This window comes from Ruditapes philippinarum, unplaced genomic scaffold (assembly GCF_026571515.1).
Source record: "Ruditapes philippinarum isolate M1 unplaced genomic scaffold, ASM2657151v2 ctg1407_1_1_1_1, whole genome shotgun sequence".
Classification (NCBI taxonomy): domain Eukaryota; kingdom Metazoa; phylum Mollusca; class Bivalvia; order Venerida; family Veneridae; genus Ruditapes; species Ruditapes philippinarum.
This window is the reverse complement of record NW_026863297.1, coordinates 293,801-315,277: the sequence shown is the minus strand read 5'-3', so window position 1 is coordinate 315,277 and position 21,477 is coordinate 293,801. Positions and strand designations below refer to the sequence as shown.

At 32.0% G+C, this 21,477-nt stretch overlaps 1 protein-coding gene across 1 annotated transcript in view; it reads left to right on the top strand.

The window, feature by feature from the left end:
* LOC132721758 (FYVE, RhoGEF and PH domain-containing protein 4-like) overlaps positions 1–21,477 on the top strand; it is an 88,346-nt gene that overhangs the window by 44,986 nt on the left and 21,883 nt on the right. The window contains exons 4-6 of the mRNA XM_060706124.1: positions 10,998–11,956; positions 12,221–12,394; positions 20,871–20,969. Of these exons, the coding sequence (XP_060562107.1) occupies positions 10,998–11,956; positions 12,221–12,394; positions 20,871–20,969 (1,232 nt within the window). The remainder of the gene's footprint in view (positions 1–10,997; positions 11,957–12,220; positions 12,395–20,870; positions 20,970–21,477) is intronic.

Here is a 21,477-nt window from a genome sequence, read left to right as displayed (position 1 = left end):
TAAGTTTTTTGTACCACCTCACTTTATTTCAAAAACCATTGGAGGTATTGCTTTGAAACTGACCATACTTGTTTACCATCACGACCTTCATCAACAGACAAGAGGACATAACTCTGTCAAGGTTTTTGACAGAATTATGCCCTTTTTGACTTAGAAAATACATTGAATATGGGTAAATCCACTTATTGCCTTAACCCTTTGAGATATTGCTTTGAAACTTTTAATGCTATTTCACATCATTACCCCCATCTGTACGCAAGAGAAGGTAACTCTGTCAAGGATTTGTTTTAAAAATTAAGGCCTTTTATCGACTTAGAATCTTGGTTAAGTTTTTAGTACCAGTCCACTTTTTGACTGAACTGTTTGAGATATTAATTTGAAAGTTGGAATACTTGTTTACAATCATGATTCCCAAACATGTCCAGGAGAAGGTAATTCTGTCAAAGATTTTATTTGAATTATGGCCCTTAACTGTCAATGTTTTGTATTATAGGCAAGCACTAAAAAAGTCGAGCGCGCTGTCTTACGGACAGCTCTTGTTATTATATTTATCGAAATTTTCATTAGCTGTTGCATCGTAAACTCTTTGGAGCAAAGGGAAGCAAGTCATACAAGTACAAAGAATTCTACTGATAAGAGTTACATGCTCTTTGACAATCTTGTTTTGAACAATGTAAAGTTAAAGTACTTGACTTCAGTCATCAAATGGTTTCCTGTTTTATCAATGTACACTACTGTAACATCATTCAAAGAGTGTAAATAAAACAGATAAAGATCTCTGACATACATATCTAATGTCATATTGATCACAACTCGGAAGTTTTTGTCAAAAATTGACCAATGAACCCCTACTTCCAGTAAATATTGTACAATTTCTTTACAAAGGATCATATTCAGATTTAAAGTTCAGTAAGGACATACATATATTTAACTGGAAAAAAGTAAGGGAACTTATTAAGCTTTTAATTTTGTAAAGGGGATTGGTTTGTAGATGTTGAAGAGGAGTGGGGGGGGGGGGGGGGGGAGAGAGAAGAGATCATAGCAGTGATAAGGGTGAGAAACATTGGATTGAGGGGATGGGGCTTAGAGAATGAGGATGTCAGTTTATGGTTGGTGAGTGTGACATAGGTTTGGTAGAGGAATATGAGCTAAGGCAAGGGGCTGTCAGTAAATTGGGTGCATATACTAGGGGGATGGTGGGGTTTTATGGTAAGAGGGGGTGTCAACTAGTAATTGGGTGGGGTATACAATGGTGTGGTTGGGGTTAAGGAGAGGGGGTGTCAGATTATGAATGTAATTTAAATGGGAAAATTGGGTATCGTAGGAACAATGAGAGGGTTTCATTAAATGGGGTGAGTATATGTGTTATCAGGCCTGAAAAGAACTGCATTCCAAAGTACAAAATTGATTTGTCACCAGTTAATGCAAATATTTATGATAGTTTAAAATCTGATATTTATTTATACTGAATGATTTTATTCTTGGCGCAGATTGCATTTTACATTTTAATTTTATCGCTGATAAGATTACTGATATTTTTTTTAAAAAGGCCATGGTTTTAGATGTAATCAGTGATTATCAGTACTTTATATCATATGCTATTTATATGCAAATCATATTACATTAACGCAACACTAGACTGATCTATTTCTTTTTCTTCCTGTTTTGGGGATACACCTTGATTTTCCTATTGAAAACATACTAACACCAATTTAGTGTCTGTTTTAATATTCAAGTTTGAAAAAGTAGGAGATTAAAACAAAATTGACATTTTAAAGAATAGAATTGAAGTTCTATGGAGCACAAGTAATGTGGTAAGACATCATTATTTCTATTTGTAGCCTACATGGGTTTTTTAAAGGCCCATTATGCCTCGGAAATGTTTTTATTTTTATTTCTCAAAAGCTGTTAACTTTTATTGTATACAAAAGGTTACTCATTAGCCAATTACATTTGTATCCTAACCATCTTTTTCATATGTTGCTTTTTTGGCAAAAAAAACAGTTTATAGTAAATTTATTTTTTTTGTATGGAAGTCAAAATACTACTTTGTTCACATTTTGCTACTTTTATGACAAATTATTTCACACTTATCACTATTGTATTCAGGTAACAGCATTTAACATTCTCTAAAACCATAATTTAAACAGTATAAAATTCATGTTTGCCCTTTCTAAAAAAGGTAAAATCTGAGGCTTAATGTTCCTTTAATAAGTTATATATGTTACATAACAATATACATGTATATACATTTAATATATGTTGCTATAACAAGATAAACAAAGCATCTGAGGAGAGAAATTTAATCATTTTGAGCCATATTAAATAACAAAGTTTTTGGTACCTATGTCTGTTTTTTTTCCATAATTTTCATTTTTAAATCAACTTTAGGTTTATATTCTATTGTCTTGATCCTGTTATAGGCTTTGTGTGGCTTTCACTCTGTAAGATATAATTCTTGTGTCGTTTTTCATTTAAACACAAAAGTCGTTACTTCCTTTTAGGTTTTAAGTGCAAGTTTTTCTTGAATATGGATGGATTTTTTTATAAAAAAATTAATTCTAGACAGGAAAGGTTTAAGGAAAAAAACGCGAGATAAAAAAGTTCCTAAAATGTATTTCGAGACAGAATTATAGCAAAGTGTCGGAAAAAAAGCAAAGTACAATTATAATGCTAGAATCTTTGTCAGAAATGTCAACAACTATTGATTAAAAGCAGCTGTGCAATTTAATTCTTTCATCTCCTTTCTGTCTGTAAGGAGCCACTTTACATCTATTATCTTAGAAACATTTGCAAAATCCCCAACATTTTGTTCTCTTTCCTAGCTGAGATGTCATTTAGCACAATAGGGCAGGGCAATGCATTGTTCTGCTCGAATTGTCTGTATTTAGACAAGCTTCTGCTTGCATCTTTACCACCTTTTCTGTACATTTTTTACTTTTGGTTATTCAGTTGCAGAAATTTGGGGGTGTACTTGATTGATTTGTTGCCATTGTTGTCTGAGCAGCATTCAGCATGATGTGTTTTCTGGAATAATGTTCTGATGCATTTTACCAAAAAGAGTCTTAATTTCTTTCATTCGCTCCATTTAATAAATAGGGATTTCCATATTGTCTGCTTCTTTCAGTTCACTAGTATTTAACATGAATGTTGATAAATATAAAATGCAGGTTTTATTCTTCAAATACTAAATGTGCGGGTGGGCAATGAATGGAGGGAGGTTCATTTATTAAGTTTCCTAATTAATATTGAAATGAGAAAAAATCCACATGATGTTGAACATTTGTGGCAGTTGAACATTTAAATAATGAGGGTCAACATTATTTTTTAGTTTTGATTGAAGTATGCTTTTTCATTGAACCCTTATTTGTATGAAATAGTATACTTATTAGAGTATCTTGATCTGGTACTTGTTCAGTTAAATTCGACAGGGATTTTGTAGGCCAGGATCTTGCAAAGCGTGGAAGGGCCAAGTGTGATTCTTTCTAGTAAACATTTTTATGAGAGGTAAATACATGTAATAGTATTCCTAAAATATATTAATATATACCTTCTGAATTTAATCATTATAAGTGCAGTGGTATTATATCAGCAACATTATTCTTGATCACATTGTTTTTGCACATCACACTCATTTATTCTGGATCACAATCATTCTGGATCATGCTCATTGATTCTGGATCACACTTATTATTCTGGATCACACTCATTATTCTGGATCATACTTATTATTCTAGATCACACTCATTATTCTGGATCACACTTAATATTCTGGATCACACTCATTATTCTGGATCACACTTACTATTCTGGATCACAATCATTATTTTGGATCACACTCACTTTTCTGGATCACACTCATCATTCTGGATCACACTTATTATTCTGGATCACACTCATTATTCTTGATCACACTCATTATTTTGGATCACACTCACCATTCTGGATCACACTCATTATTCTGGATCACACTCATTATTCTGGATCATACTCATTATTCTGGATCACACTCATTATTCTGGATCACACTTATTATTCTGGATCACACTTACTATTCTGGATCACATTTATTATTCTGGATCACACTCATTCTGGATCACATTTATTATTCTGGATCACATTTATTATTCTGGATCACACTCATTCTGGATCACATTTATTATTCTGGATCACATTTATTATTCTGGATCACACTCAATCTGGATCACATTTATTATTCTGGATCACACTCACTTTTCTGGATCACACTCATTATTCTGGATCACACTCAATCTGGATCACATTTATTATTCTGGATCACACTGTATTAATCAGATTTTTTTATTACATCATTAATTTGAATGAATCAAACTCTACGTTTTGTTTCAGAAACATTATCTTGTGTCCTTACACCCTCACCTTCCTTGGTTGTTAATTGCTCCTGTTTATAGGAATTCTATAAACTGCTGCACTAAATAAAACACAATACAAGGTAATTGACAGAGAATAATTATTGGATATTGGGATTCTAGATCAGTCTTGTACTCAGAATGCATAGATTTGCTCTATAAGAGTTTCATGAAAAATCTGAGTCACTCCATATTGATTTGTGACCGCATTTTAAGGTCATTCATGCAAAGGGGCTCAATGAAGGGAAAATGATTAAAATTAATGATAACTTTTTTATTTTCTCAAAATGTAAAGTTAGGGTTTTTTTATGCAATTGATATGTTAGAAAGGGTTTTGACTGTACAGAATATGTTTTATAATTGCATTTCTGGGGTTGAATTGTGCCATTGATTTCTTGCTTTATAAAATTAATGCCAATCTAACCACAGTTATTTAAATGTCTTCTAAATAAGACAATAGAAAATTACAGGTGTTTAAAGACTTAACAATACAGGTAGGAATCAATTCAGTCACGCAAGTTATTTTGCTAAAACGTTTTGTATATCTCTTGAGGTTTTTTTCCTGGTTGCTTTTGATTAAAATATTTGTTTAAATATTTATTTGTAGATTTTAATTTTTTAATGGATTATTTCTTACCCTGTTGAAACCAAAAGTAATCAACCTTTGCCACTGGTATAGAGCCAGTCGAGCCATGGGAGCAGTCTGACCAGGTTCGATACTGTTGGTAGCGTAATATTTTTTTTGTTTTGCTAATAGAAAATAATCTTCAAGTGGGTTGTTCTAGGCAAATACAGAACAAAATATTCAGCGGGTTAATTCAGAGTTAATATGGCCATTTTTAATGTGACCAATATGTGAATATATGAGTTGGGCAAGCGAGTGGCAGTGTACACCTATGCTATCTGATAAGTATCTGAATATGCTCTTATATTTTAGTTATAAAGATTTTTAACAGGTTATATGGCCCTATATAAATGATTGTTTTGAAATATAACCCTAGCCACCAGGCGAGGTATATATTGCAAACAATCGTTTATATAAGGCCATATAACCTGTTAAAAATCTTTATAACTAATTTATAATACAGCATGTATCATTTTTAGTCAGAAAAGTGAGATTTCTTCATAAATCGACAACAGCCGTGTAAATAAAACTATATAAACATCACGATTATCCAATGAAAAGCAACATAACAAACATGCAGTATTATAATATTTGTTATAAAGGTTATATGGCCCTTTTAAAAATATAACCATAATATCATTTTTACTGAGTTGGAAAAGCGGCACAGGTATGTGATAAAGTGATTGAAACAATATCACATACATTGTCACATGACCTATAAATTCATTAAACTTGTCCCAAAAAAGTTTTAAAAAAAATTTACTTGAGGCCTATAAAATAATTTCAAAAGTTTCTTTAACTTAAAATGATTTATTAGATTTCATATTGCGTGGAAAGTGGAATGAGAATTCTTAATGTAAATGTATATGTACGCAATCACAGACATTTAGGATAAAACTAAACAATGTTCATTTATTTATTTTTCATATAACTAATGCCAAAAAACCTAACTAATTCTTTCCTTTTTCCCCCCTAAATTTGTTGTCTTTAAGCATGATATAGAGAAGACAAATCTGAGTGTTCGGCTTGTTATAGAGAAGATATTGATCCACATCTCTCAGCTTCCTTAATTCACCCCCACAAGTCCCATCGGGAATTGATTTTGCTCATACTCTGGTTCCAGTCCTTATACACACACTTAAAAAAAAATGCATGAAAATTTCATGAAACACAACCATGGAGAAAACAGAACCATGATGTGAAAAAAAAATAATGAAGAAAAAAATTGGCATTTCTTTTTTTTTTGGAAAGAATCGAAGCAGGAAGATTGTTTAATGTTGGATCTAATATGGAATTATTCTAAAAGAGTATTGGTTTGATGACTCACCATAAGTTGTTGAGAGATGTGCTGGTATTTGTGCTGAAAATATATTTTGTCGTCTGCTTCAAATAAATTTTTGGATAAAATATCTTTTTTGTGAACTTATTGGGATTATTGATGAAGATAAATTAATACAATAAAAGATTATTCTTTTTATGGAATTTTGGAGAAATAAATAATTTCTGCTGTTCACCACAGTAATGTAACATTTGTGATAACATGAAAAGTGTGAATTAAAATTTATCATTATATGAAATATGTGAATTAATATTTATGATTAAATGAAAAGTGTGATTAATAAATGAAAAGAGTGATTATTAAATGAACAGTGTGAATTATTAAATGAAAAGTGAGATTATTGAATGAAAAGTGTAATTTTAAATGAACAGTTTGATTATTAAATGAAAAGTGTGATTGAAAAGTGTGATTATTAAATGAAAAGTGTGAAAATCATTTATGATTAAAGGTTAAGTGTGAATAAGAAGAATTGGTTATATGAAAATGAAATCTAATATAGAAGAAAAATAAGCTTTTTCATGGATTGTTTTTTTTTGGTTATAAATTTTGTTAATTAAGTATGACTGTTGAAAGATGAATCAATGTTTTACTTGATACTAACTATTGTCTGGTGGTTTTGTGAGATCGTTACAGACATCAGGATGTGTATGTGGGGTAGGTATAAAGAATTATGTTTGAAATTTATATAAAATAGTGTTAACATTTATGGATTTATATATTTGTTATGTATTCTTTTGTTTGTTTTTTTGTTTTTCCTTCTTGATTTTACAAAGTATGATATGCAAGTGTCCTTTGTGAATTGCCTGGAATTTTACCTAGCTTTCCTTTCCCACTTCTTCCTCTCCTATCTATCCCCAATTCTTTTCATCTTCCTCCTCCCACTCCCTTCCCCCACTTCCCCTTTCCAACTCCCTTCTACCTCCTTTTTCTCACTTCCCATCTTTCCCCTCCACCTTACATATTTCCCCTTCCCTCATTCCCCATCCCCTTATTCCCATTCCCTTGCTCCTCTTGCCTTCTCCACCTCCCTCCTCCCCCTTTACTGACTTCCCCCTCTTCAGCCTTTACCCACTCCAATCTTCACTCCCATTCTCCCACCCTCTCTTCTTAATTCCCCCCTTTACTGACTTCCCTATCTTCCTCCCCTTCTTCTTTCCCTCCCCCTCCTTTCTCTTGAGAAAAAAAACACAATTTTTTTGCACCCAATGCTTTAATAACACTATTTCTATGTGATTAATAAATTAATGATCAAAATGATCTTCTTACATCATAAAAGACAGCTTAATAGGCTATGAATAATGAATACACTGGAACTGCAGAATTTCTAGTATTGATAAATTCTGATTCATACATCCAGATGTCAATACAGTACAGCCTCCATTTTGTCTTCCATTCAGTTTTATATGTTATTGCCAAAAGTACAATGTACTTGAAAAAATCAATTAGATTCTATATTTTGCAAAAGGTTAAAAAAACAACTATCTAAACACTTTTATACAAGATTGTAAGAAAATGAGTGATACATGACTTTAGTTTATGTTTCCTTTTTGAAATTAATTTCTTATACCAAAGTGATAAAGAAAGACACTGGGTTAAGGTCCCACACTGCTGTTCAAGGTTTGAAAGACCTGGACTGCTGTTCAAGGTTTGAATCAAGTCAAAAGGTCTTGGATACTTTCTTGTGAGGAGGCTATCCAGCTAACTTACAGAACACAAAAAGAGGCTGTGAAAACTCTACAAATTCTTAAAAAAAGTTAATGTATGATTACTATACAAAATGTACTTCCTGATTGAACACATCTTTAAAAAAAGTTCAGACCTTTTGTATGTTTCATCCTGTATTTTACAATGATGTATACAAAATGCAAATTGAATTTAAATGAATAGATGTTAAAAGACTGAGATAATCTGGTTTTTAAAGTGAATATTTTGTGGACTTCCTGGTTTGAAATAGGTTATGTATCATTAAATAAGATTTACCATGGTGAGAGATTAAAATATTTAGATTTTATTTGTTATTTAATATTCATTGAGATAGTACATTGTACATGATTTTGCTCTGGGAGCATCCATAGGCCAGTGGTAACGTCTGTGTCTTCAATCCACTTGCCTCTTACTACTGTAGGTTCACTAACCACGCCAGCGTCTTCATATTCTTTCATGTGAGAAAACTTTCCTGAGCTAGCTTACAGAATGTTGGTGGTATTACTCAGGTGCCAGTTTTGTATAGCATATATAAATGTATAATAGAAATAAATTTGATAGAAATTATGATTATTTTTCCTTTATGCTAAAATTCAGGCACTGTGATATATCATTTTGGCAATGAATTATTCTAGTCCATACTACAAAACTGTATGTACATATTGATTTGAATATATAATACAAAAAAGAGAGAAAAATCTCCATGGTTTTGGCTGCTTGGAATAAACAAGTAGCATGGAATCATAAGAATTTTTGGCTAATGGAAGTCTGTATGGTGTGTTTATATGGTTATTCCTTTTTAAATTCTAGTATGTTACTGTTAAATGAAAATCGATTATTTGAGAACAATTGAATTTAGAATCAGCAGAAAAATTAACATTTGTATTACAATAAATAACTACCCTGTTCTCATACAGTGATCTGACTTCAAATCTAGGGCTTGTGAGCTTGTACCCCTGCATATCTAGCTACAATTTCTAAAAATTCTATTGAATGAGACTTTAACCACAACCTGCTGGTGGTGGAGATTGAATCAAACCATGCAGCCAGTGTAGACCAAGATCATCCAGCACATCTGTGTCTGTCTGATCATCGTCTGCACTGTTCACTATCCAGTCTGTACATACATGTACTTGTATTTTGAAATTCTCCCTAAAACTGATAAATGTTTTTTTTCCAGATTGTAAGATGGACAAGTCCATGTTAGATATTTAGTGTGGATATGGTTTAAATAAATCTTGTAATGTAACATTTAAGAAACAGTGACTTCTCCTGGGATGAAATTATTTCTGCATTTGTTGCTGTCCTCTAAAATAAGGGAAAATAGGATTGGGGTGCCTGTAGCCAAATAGTTAAGGTTATAAACTTCAAACCATTTGCCCTTTACCGCTGTGGGTTTGAATTCAACAAGGGACTTTGGATACTTTCAAGTGAGGAAGCTAACCAGCTGGCTTATATGGTATGTCAGCTGTTCTATTGTGCCTATTTGTGCCTGAAATAATGGAGGGGCACCTGAGGTCTTTCTTCACCAGTTAAAAATTTGCTTTATGATCTTTACAGTTTTGATGCAACATTAACCCCCAACCCCACTTTCCCCTGCCCTACACCCCCCCCCCCCCCCCCCCGAAAACAACACAAAAAAACAAACAAAATCAACCAACAACATCATCAATAGGGAGTTAAGTATAGATCTCCAGTGATGACATCACACATACCCTGTTATTTCTGCACCAAATAACCTTGCAATTTCCTTAACCTTGGTTAAAAAGGGTATAGAAACAATGGTGGGTTTGAAATATGGTTTACGGAGGAAACTTGAACCTATTGAGAAAAGTACAACATGCTTCGATACATTTAAGGAATCTATCATAAACAAGAAAAATAAAATAAGATCGAACTTGAATCATATACTTTATATCATCTTTATATACTTAATAAGCCATTCCTGAAAGACTTTTATATTTTTAAATATAAAGTATACTATTTTCGGTGTCCGCAGTTGTTAAATTTAATGGACAGTGAAAACATATGATAGATGTAAAAGAAATTTTAATGGTTTAATGGGAAATCATAAAAGAAATGAAATTGATGTTACAATATTTTTATAAACATGTATATGAATTCATAATATAAATTTTTCATAGCGTGATATGGGTTGTTTTGTGTAAATCTTTTCTTCTTTTTTATTTTCGTCAACTTTAAATCAAAAATATAGGAAAATACGCCCCAGTTAAAATTGCAAAAAAGTGGATTAAAAAGATGTGAATGAAGTTTTTTTTTTAAAGAGGAAAAATAAATAAATTTGGTGAAGTGTCAGGTTACAATAAAATGATTGGACATTTTTCTAAAAAGGCGAATCGGTATTCTGTTGAAATTAATCCAGTAAATTTGAATGGGATACACTCTTTGATAGGACTCCTTTCAGGTTTAAAAGGTTTGTCATTTTGATAAGTTTTAATGATAAATGCAGTTATGATTCTGTTTTCTTCAGTTCAAGTGTTCAGTTTTTTGTGCAGGAAAAACTTGTGACATTCATAGGCATGTTTTTACATCTATATTAGATATAAAGGAAGTTTAAAATCTGCAGAGATTTTGTATTTGTGAATATAAATCATGGTCAGTCAAAGAAAAGAGGCATTGTTTTTATTGAGAGACTGAACATGAAATGGATATGTACAAATTTGTCATAAACTTATAATATAACATACCGTATTGTTTCCAATTAACAAGTCCCTGAGTGCATTTAATAGAGACAATATGGTAGATGTAGTTTTAATGTAAAGCAGACTGTCAGGTTTTAAAGGTTCCTGCCCCTAAACAAAGGGATCTTGTGTCAGGTTCTAAATGAGGTCATGACCCTTGTTCAACCCAAAAATCTTTTTGGATATGTTGCATATAGTTATTGATTTTAATATAATTTTGTATATTTATGTATTTTCAGCACCAGGAAAACCAAAGTTTATTGAGCATCTTATAAACCGAGTTGTTTCAAAGCGAGTCAGCAGACGCAATAGCAATGGCCTGAACACAACAAATGAAGAGCCGGTAGAGGTTCCAGAAGAACCACTTTCGCCAGATTCTGAAAAGTGTCTACAACAGGCAGAAGCTATTGTTGAGGAATTATTATCATGCTCAAACAGACCTGCTAGTGGTGAATCAACTGATTCTGGTAAAGGCTCATCATTATTAGAATCAACGAGTGATTTTTCGCCAACATCTAAACGGAAGTCTTGGTCAACACCTGCTTCACCTACATTTCATGGACTTGTTAAAGAAAGATTAAAAAGTTTTCAGGCTTTAAATGAATCTAGTGACACTGATTCAGTTTGTTCCCAACCTGGATCACATTCGCCTTTACAGAAACAAAAAACCTTCAGAAATGAAGAGTTTGATCAAGAAATCAGAGAAATAAACAAAAATATCAAACAGTTCTATTGTTCAGATTCTCAGGATGAAAGTTTTAATACAGCAGTAATGGAAGAAGGTTATGTTAAAGCTCTTGTAGCTAAGATAAATGAGAATAAATTAAAACCAGAACCCGCTAAGTCTGTAAGTAGCGAGAGTGAACATTTAGAAAATGGCGAGGCAATAAGTGAAGATGCTAAACTGAAATTAGATATAGATCCAGAGGATTCTGGATGGAACGAGTGGGTACAGGAAGTTGGGGATGACAATGACGGAACAGGAGAAGAAGTGGAAGAAATTACAACTGTAGAAAAAAGGATCAGTAATATTTCTACAGCATCAGATAAAAGGACTAGTGGTAGTTTAGAGAGCAGTGATGTAAGATCAAAATTAACAAGACATTCTACTTCTGATAGAAGTTCGAATACTTCCTCAGGATCATCTTCATCTCGTGCAAATTCTCAGACAAACTCGGTATCAGACAGTGATAACCATGTAAGTAAAGCGCTTCAAAGATTTAATCTGGAACGAAATAAAAGCATACCACAATCTCGCTTGAACTCCCTCTCTTCCTCTTCTTTTTCTTTTAACTCACATATCAGATCTCCTCCGAAACTACGCAATCTTAAATCTAACAAACTCGGTGATTCTGAAAATTGTAACACTAATGATTATAGAAACACTAACGGTGCTGTTCTGTCTTCTTGTGCTAAAAATAGAAACTGTTTGTCATGTGATGTTGAAAGTACTGTTGAACAGTCTGCAGGTCAGACTGGGTCCACAGAGAAAAGAGGCTGTGTGTCACAGAGTTTCGATTACGGACTTCTTCCCCTAAATCCTGCCGAACTATTTGATGAGAATTGGTCAAAATGTGAACTTAGTTTCGAAGACTTCGACTGTGATTTTGACTCGCTGTCTGATTCCAAAAAGAAGGTAAGATAAATTGTACATGTTTGTACTGGATGATGTCTTCTTGGGAATTTTGTTGTGCACCATAAATAGACTTAGTGCATCTTGATTGATTATTGTGCACTATTTGTTTGGTGGCATTTGAAAATAACATTGGATATTTGTCGTTTTTTTTATGGCTGATTCTGTATTTTCTCTGGATTTTAATTGAATGCATAATTTTTCAAACTTGGGTATGTACTATGTAGTAAGCATGACTTGCATGTGTATTGCTTTAGTTTGCTCTATCATACTATTTTCATTATATTCCCTTCTTTGTACACTGGTGGAAGGAATGGCATCCTCTGTTATTTTTAGAAAATCAAGCATCTTTTTCTCCTTTCTTCAATCATGCAAACATATTCCGCTTTAAAATCTTTTTTCCAGTTGATAAGTTTACAGTCGCATTTACACTTGTACGGTTATCTGGGTACTTTCTATATCCCCTACCCTTTCCCTAGAATATCAATATACATTATTTCAGACAGGAAACAAATTGTGAGAATTCTATACAAGCTAACCTTTCTTAAATAATAAAGGTATTTGTGTGGCCTTTAAATAAAAAGGTATCTGTGTGGCCAAGTGACTACGGTTACTGAATTCAAACCTTTTAAATCCTGTCAGGACTTTGGATTCTTTCATTTGAGGAAGCTATCCAGCTGGCATACAGGTCAGTAGCTCTACTCAGACTGAAATATTAAGCATGGAGGGCACATTAAGTCTTGACTGGGAAAGTCACCATTTGCCCGTAACAATATCTGTGTGACTGAAAAGATAACCATACAAGTATCAATCACTCCCAGCATGATTCAAATCCACAGCATTAAGTGACAAATAGTTCAAAGTGAACTACCTTTATCTACATGTGACCATGTCAGAGTGACAAGATCTGTTTGAAAATGTCATAATTTTATCATTTTTCAATAAACTTAGAGTTAAGGCATGTGCAGGCAAAGTTATATATTAATTAAAGTAAACCATTAACTATATTCCATTAAATCACACGTTCAAGAAGGTCACATTCAGACAAGAATTTCAGGTGAGCAATGCAGGACCATAAAAGCTTTCTTGTTTCATTCATTAGGAACATAAACTCTTAGTCAGGGATTTCTTCTACCTGTGAAACCTCTCATAACTGAATTCATTCACAAGAAAGCAAGAGAATATTTACTCATAAGAGCTTTTTTTTTTCTTTTCATCTGAAACACGAAATGTTACCTCTGTAGGCTATTGATTTCTTACATCTATAGATTGTATATTCATTGTATGTAAGCTGTGTATAATGTAAACTTCATCTTTTATGTAGATAAGCATATTCAATGTGCATTCAACAGCAAAATAGTGTACATTGTATACAACAAAACATCGACAAAATCCGGTCTTGCATGAATTCACCACTGTATAATAATTATAACGTTCAAATTTGAGAAAAACGATTTTTTGTTTATCAATATTGTTTTTAATGTTTAAGTTAATATTGTTATTTAATGACTGTAACACAAACGCATCTAAAGATCTAATATAGGAAGGAAGTCGGCTATTGACTCGCCACTTCATGTTTATCTATTTCTTGCGTACATTTTGTATATTTCAATTTTATACAATTATAAGATGTATACATTGTAGTTGCATTTCTCAAAGCTTAACTTAGAATTCAGACATTTTTTTTTTGTTTTAACAGTTTTTATACTACAATGTATTGGATATAAGCAGATTATTTAATTGTTCAGTTTTACATGTGAATCGGACATTGTGTTGATTAATAGATTTCAAATTGTAAACAGTTTTTGGATAAGCTTATTGGATATTTTTCAAAGCTTTGTGAAAATAAATCGGACATTTAAAGTAATCTTTCAAAGACATATAAAAGTAGAGGAATATACATTTTGTTATTTAGTTGTTTGATGGATATTTAACAGTGGATTATATTGGCTTAAAAACGGATATATACGATATATATGGGACGGATCATCAGTTAAATGATAATTTTTATTAATATTATCTTTATTTTAACAAAAAGTGCTTTTATATTAATAATAAACAGTACATAGCCTGTTTGTTCTTTTGAATATTAATTGTTATAAGAAAAAGTTCAATTAATTAGTGAAACAGTTCCCTAGTCGCTTTTTATGTGAACACTGGACCATTTTAGTGAAACGATAAATGTTATAGCTGGATATATATATATACATGTATAAACAAGACATGGGTGTAATCCCCAGTTAATATGCAACATTTAACAAGCCAGTGATAATAAATGGTAGGTGCTTTTTTGTTTTCAAGTCAAAATAAAACAGTCACATAAAACGAAACTTGAATCTTAAATATACATGTATATTGAGCATAATTTTGTTTACTAACAATATTAATTCTTCATGTAATATTATAAAATTATTATTAAAAGTAAGATCTTTTATATATATATAAGCAGATTATATATTAGATTTTAAAGATTAAAATATATTTAGCAGAAATATAATATGCTGCAAAGTTCAGTAATCACTTTATTATTCTGTACCCTGCTGATTTTGTAAAATGGACATAACAGACATTTTCTTACTTCGTTATATTAGAACAGAGCATAAGAGATTTCATAAGCAAATATTTTTCAAATTTTCAAAAAACTGAGAAGCTTAGATGGCGATTAAAGTTCGGGCAAGCCTGACTCTGAGACCATGCTGATGGTAGTCTCGCATATTGAAATGATTTATAATAAATGAAATACTTATTAACAATGGATCTAAAAAGTTCTGACCTGACTAAGTCAAAATGGTGTAACTGAAGTGGAGACGTTGTATAGAGAATAAGTAAAACACCTATATAGGCACTCTATTTAAGAGTAACTTCAGGGTTTTCTTTCACTATGGGAGGGTTGGAAGTTGCACTTTACAAACCCCATTCAAAATTTGTTGTTACTTACATCTATTAACAGTTTAGATAAAAGGGCATCTGTGGCTGAATGGTTAAAATCAGTGACTTCAAACAACTTGCCTCTGGGTGCAAGTATCTTAGGATTCTTTCATATGAGAACAGGTTAGGTTACTGAATGTTGGTGGTTCTACTCAGATGCTAATTCAGGCACAGTGGGGCACCCGAGATCTTGCCTCACCAGTAAAGCTGGAAAAGGTGCCATATGATAGTATACTGTGTAGGTGCGACATTAAACCCAATTTTAAATAAAAATTAGATATAAGTTCATTCAAACATGAATTAAAAAGCATTTTCTTTTTGTTTGGATTAATTTTAATTAATTTAGGTAAAGCAGGAAGTGAATAATCATTGTTGAGTACTTTAGACAAACATTAATACTTCCAGGGTGATGGAATGAATGTTTTTATGAACCCATGCAGTTTTAGAAAGATAAATCTCAATTAAGATCATAGCTTCTGTTCTCTGTTTCAAGCTAGATACAGTTCTCTAATTTACAAAAAATACCCTCATGTATTAGTATAGGTGTTCAGAAGGAAGACAAATCTTGTTATCTCTTTATCTTTTATTATCTTTATTTCTTTAATTCAAAAAAGGTTAATCAACTCCAAAGCCCCCACATAAAGCAACACACAGTAAACTTCCCCCCTAGACTGGTTTAATGAAAATGAGTTAGTGGAATTTTTAGACTGTGAATCAAAATTAATAAAAATTCTTTTTACATAAAGTAACCAGTCCACACACCTTATCACCAGGGGTCTAACCTGAGTATGAGCATACCACCATTATTATTCCTGGTATATTTTTCAAAATTAAGAGCAAAATAACTTGATTCCAATGTGTACAAGTTCCTAGAACCATGTCCTTAATGAGGAAGTCTTAGGTATACGCCTTAACACTAGGTATGACAAGTAGATGACCCCTATTGATTTTGAGGTCAGTAGGTCAAGGTCACAATGATGCATGAAATCTTTCTCTGTCTTATCAAGAAGAATTATAAAGTTTCCTTAGTCATGTAGTTTGTGAAACTTATTAGTTATGATGCTATTATTACATGTGTCTATACATATATATTACTTATTAATTTATTAAATATGTATAAGTTTGTTAATATGTCACTATGACAGCAAATGAGGCTTGGTCATCTGTTGTGGCTCAAATCAGTTCACTGTTTAGGAGAAAAGATGTGTAAGCTGCCAGATAGCTTAGTTTTTAGAGCCATAGAATGATATTCCGAAGGTCAGGCTGCACATTTTCTCACCCTGTGACACTTATTTGTCCTAGTTACTGTATTTTATTTGAGTACCTCTGTACTCATAAGGACCATCCTATAAATATCTTGTAGTTTGAATGAAAATAATATTAAAACCTTTTGGTATATCATAGTTTTACATCCTTTTCTTTGTAACTTATAATACATTTATAATTTCAGTATATTAATGATATTACTTTAGAATATTTTTTTGTTTTTGTAAATGTACAACAGTTAAAAATCCACAAAATTAGACACGATACAAATATGCAGGATTTTACTTTAAGCAGCTAGCACAGGTTTTCCATGCACAAAATGGTTTTTCATACTGATTTAATACTAACTGAACAAACTTACAAAATTTAGTACCATACAAACATGACTGATCTTACACTATCAGCCTAGCTCATCATGCACAGGTTTTCCGTGCACAAAATGATTCTTCATACTGATTTATTACTCATTGAGTAGAATTACTCACCAAGAACCAACTGCTAATGTTGATATTCTAATGATGATATGAGCCGCGTCACAACAAAACCAACATAGTGCGTTTGCGACCAGCATGGATCCAGACCAGCCTGCGCATCCGCGCAGTCTGATCAGGATCCATGCTGTTCGCTATCAGTTTCTCTACTTGCAATAGGGTTGGTAAGCGAACAGCATGGATCCTGATCAGACTGCGCGGATGCGCAGGCTGGTCTGGATCCATGCTGGTCGCAAACGCATTACGTTGGTTTTGTCGTGACGCGGCTCATATTCTGTCTATTATATCTGTCATCTCTCCCTCAATCTTTCTCTATGAATGAATCAGCCCTGAAGCTTTGATTGTCTGCAGTTTTCTTGTTTCTTTGCTTCAATGGATTGTTGTGATAATATTTTTATCATGAAAAAAATAATGTTGTTATATTATTGTGTTAAATAATTGGAATTAAGGACACATTTTCACACCATACTTTAGCAGCTGCTGCTTTCAAGACAAAGATTTTAAATTCCTTATGTGATTATATATAGTGTAGTTATACATGTATCATGGTTAAACTCTTAGTAAAAGCTGAAGAAATAAATATAAAATATTAATTGATACATAACTTTTTTATTGCAAATTTTTAAAAAAAAATTACATTTGCTTAAGATCACACTTTATTTTATTTTTTCTTAATAATAGTATATTTCAATCATAGGTAATCATATTGATAAATAAACATGATATTTATTTTGATGAAAAATTCAAAAATCTTTCAATCATAATGATTTTATTTAAGATAATTGACCAAAGTGCTTACTAATTGTATTGCTTATTATGTAATGTTTAAAGAATTTATTGTTTCTATCATTTACTCTTTTATGAATTTGTCATGAATTTTTATAAAATGCAAATGAATTGAAATGCAAGATTAATTTTACTATAAAAATCATGAATTTTTGTTAATAAGTCATGAACTTTTGTAAATAAATCATAAATTATTTAACATACATATTGATATTTAATGCGTTCCAATTTCTTCTTTGTAACATTGAAATGTTTTGTTAGGAAGAATCCAGTAAAGCTTTGTCTAAGAGAACAAAAAGCACTAAAGAATTCAAATAAAGATCTGACTTTTATTTCATAGTAAATCTAATACTAAGAATGTGAATACTTTAAAGATACCATCATTAAGTCTTTTTTATGTTTCCATATAAATTTATTTCTGGTAGAGAAGAGAATTCATCTCTCAATCAAATTGAGTGCTGATAATAAATATAGAGAGGGGGGGGGGGGGGGGGGGGGGCGCGATTAATTGAGAAATTGGCACAATATGTGAATGAGCTAATGGTAGTAAAAACCGAGCCTGTCTGCAGGGGAGAGATGTTAATAGACAGCTGCCTTTAATATTTCCCTAAATTAATATTGCAGATTTTTGGTTGGGGGTTCAGATATAGTTTTGCCAGCACTAAAAACATAGGAATTTTTTTTGTATGTTGATACTCTGACTTTAATACATGGATGAACTTTAAACTACTTGTGAGTTAGAAACAAACATGTATTGTTAAATAAAGGAAGTTCTTTTGAGGATATACTTGTGGATAAAGGAATCATTTTTGTTTCGAAATTCATTGTTATATAGGTTGTTTCTAAACTTTCTTTATACTGGGAATTTATTTATATAACATCCCAGCTTACACTTGTTACAATATTTTGAGGAGTGATTTAAATTATGGATTTATTTAAATGATAAAATTGGTTGGATTTATATAATTTAAATATAAAAAAAAACATTAGAAATATGGTGGAATTAAGTTTACATGTAAAGGTAAGAGATGCTTGTGTTTTTAATTAAAAAAATCTGGCTGTTGTGCATGTATACATGTTTTGAGGGCTGCACCTAAATGTTTTCAAGTGCATATGCCTGGAATGCTGTACAGGAAAATGTTGTATAATTATGTAAACCTTTTATAGCATGTGGTTTACATTTTAAATGTGCTTTTTAAATCTAAATTTATCTTGTGTAATGCTCATAAAACGGTTTTAAAAGTCCATGTTTTAAATAATAGATAGTAAAATAGATATTAATTCAAAAGTAGAAAATTGGTTTTTAAGATAAATATGTTTATGCAAATTATAATTTAACTTCTTTCTGATTTTCTCTTAAATGTAATCTTTTCAACAATGAATTGATTTTGAAGTTAAATTAAACAGATAACATGCATGATTTTATCACTGGACTTAAAAAAGGTAGGAAAAAAATCCCAAACATATTAATGAACAAATGATAAGTTTGTGATTATTTTGAATTATATTGTACAATTATTATCACAAAGAAAAATTAATGTTTGTTGGAAGAAAGAAAAAATAATGATTGTTGGAAGGGGAGATAATTTTAATGTCACTAAGAAAATGGGTGTAAGAAAGGGAGATAACTTTTGAGTTTGAAAAAAAAGAATTACATGAAAATTTAAGGTATTGGAAAGATTGAAATCTTGGGAAAAATTAATGAACTGGAAAGTGCATTCTATATGATATGTGCATTCCAGCTTAAATGATTTGTAAATAGTGTGGAAGAAATGGTATCTTTTGAAAAAATCTTCCTTGTACAGTCTTCAATGTTCATTTTAGTATCACATTACTTTACTTGTTGTTTTTTTTATTTTGTTTTTTATTTCTTTATTTATTATTATTTTTTTCATGTAAATTGTCACCGTTACACATTTTCTATTTACACATGTCTCATGTAAAAACAGTCTGCCAGACAGATTTTGACATTTGATTTTTTCATTTTCTGGCTTTGTATTAATGTATCAGTTAATTTTAAATGAAATTCATATTTCTTATTATTTCATATAGACATTAATCTTGACAAGGCACTGAGGCCCAGAGGTGGCTTTTGAACTTGATTACACTTTTTCAGATACCTAACTTTTTACATAAAAGGAGTTGTTTTAAACATTTAAAGATTTCATCTGACTTTATCTTTTACGTTACTTTTCTTTTGACTTCAAATTAATCAGTGTTTTTTTTTTTGCTTGTACATGTATTATTAAGGAATTCCACCCATCTTTTGTATTAAAATATTTCATGGAAGATGAATTGAATTGAAAAAGTTGTTAAGGCCTCTGACTTTAAACCCCTTTGCCTCTCACCACTGTTACTAAGGTTCGAGCAGTGCCAGCATCATGTGAGAGAGCTATCCAGCTAGCTTACAAAATGTCTGTGGTTCTACTCGAGTGCCTGTTTGTGCCTGAAATAATGCACAAAGGGGCAATGAGTCCTCTCAACGCAGGGACCATGTCCTCTCAACGCAGGGACCATGTCCTCTCAACGCAGGGACCATGTCCTCTCAATGCAGGGACCATTTCCTCTCAACGCAGGGACCATGTCCTCTCAACGCAGGGACCATGTCCTCTCAACACAGGGACCGTGTCCTCTCAACGCAGGGACCGTGTCCTCTCAACGCAGGGACCATGGACCCATTGAATGCACATACATAACTTTATATACAATGTACATAGAATAGAATTCCAACAGAATATTTTTGTTCATGGTTTTATTTAGTTGTCTTTAGGTTTAACTAAAACTTATTACATGTATTCATTTATATTGTCTAGTTCAAGTCAATTGCCTTATCAAGCCCAGTCATGAAATTGTAGACAAATTGTTCATTCAATTAAACATAGAGATATATTTTAGGTGCTGTTCATGTCAAATGCTATTTTAGTTTATTTTATCTAACAGTACTAATTAGCTTATCAGTTTTAAGTACACTTGATTCATTAATGAATGGGGAATTTATTTTTCTATAGGAAGAAGAGGAGAAACCCAAAGATAAGCTACATCAGATCGCACATGAACTTCTTACAACTGAGAGGGCCTATGTAGCTAGATTAAACCTTATAGATCAGGTAATATATTTATTTTTTGGTTTAATCAGGTAATGACTATTTAGGTAGTTTAGGTAATGCCTAGTTAGGTAAATAACGTAAAACAGGTTATGTCTAGTTAGACAAAACAGGTAATGCCTAGTTAGGTAGATTAGGTAATGCCTAGTTAGGTAGATCAAGTAATGCCTAGTTAGGTAGATTAGGTAATGCATAGTTAGGTAAAACAGGAAATGCATTGTTAGGTAAAACAGGTTATGCCTAGTTAGGTAGATTTGGTAATGCCTAGTTAGGTAGAACAGGGAGTGCCTAGTTAGGTAGATCAGGAATGGTCTAGTGAGGTAAAACAGGTAATGTCTAGTTAGGTAAAACAGGTTATGCCTAGTTAGGTAGATTAGGTAAAGCCTAGTTAGGTAGATTAGGCAAAGCCTAGTTAGGTAGATCAGGTAATGCCTAGTTAGATAGATAAGGTAAAGCCTAGTTAGGTAGATCAGGTAATGCCTAGTTAGGTAGATTAGGTAATGCCTAGTTA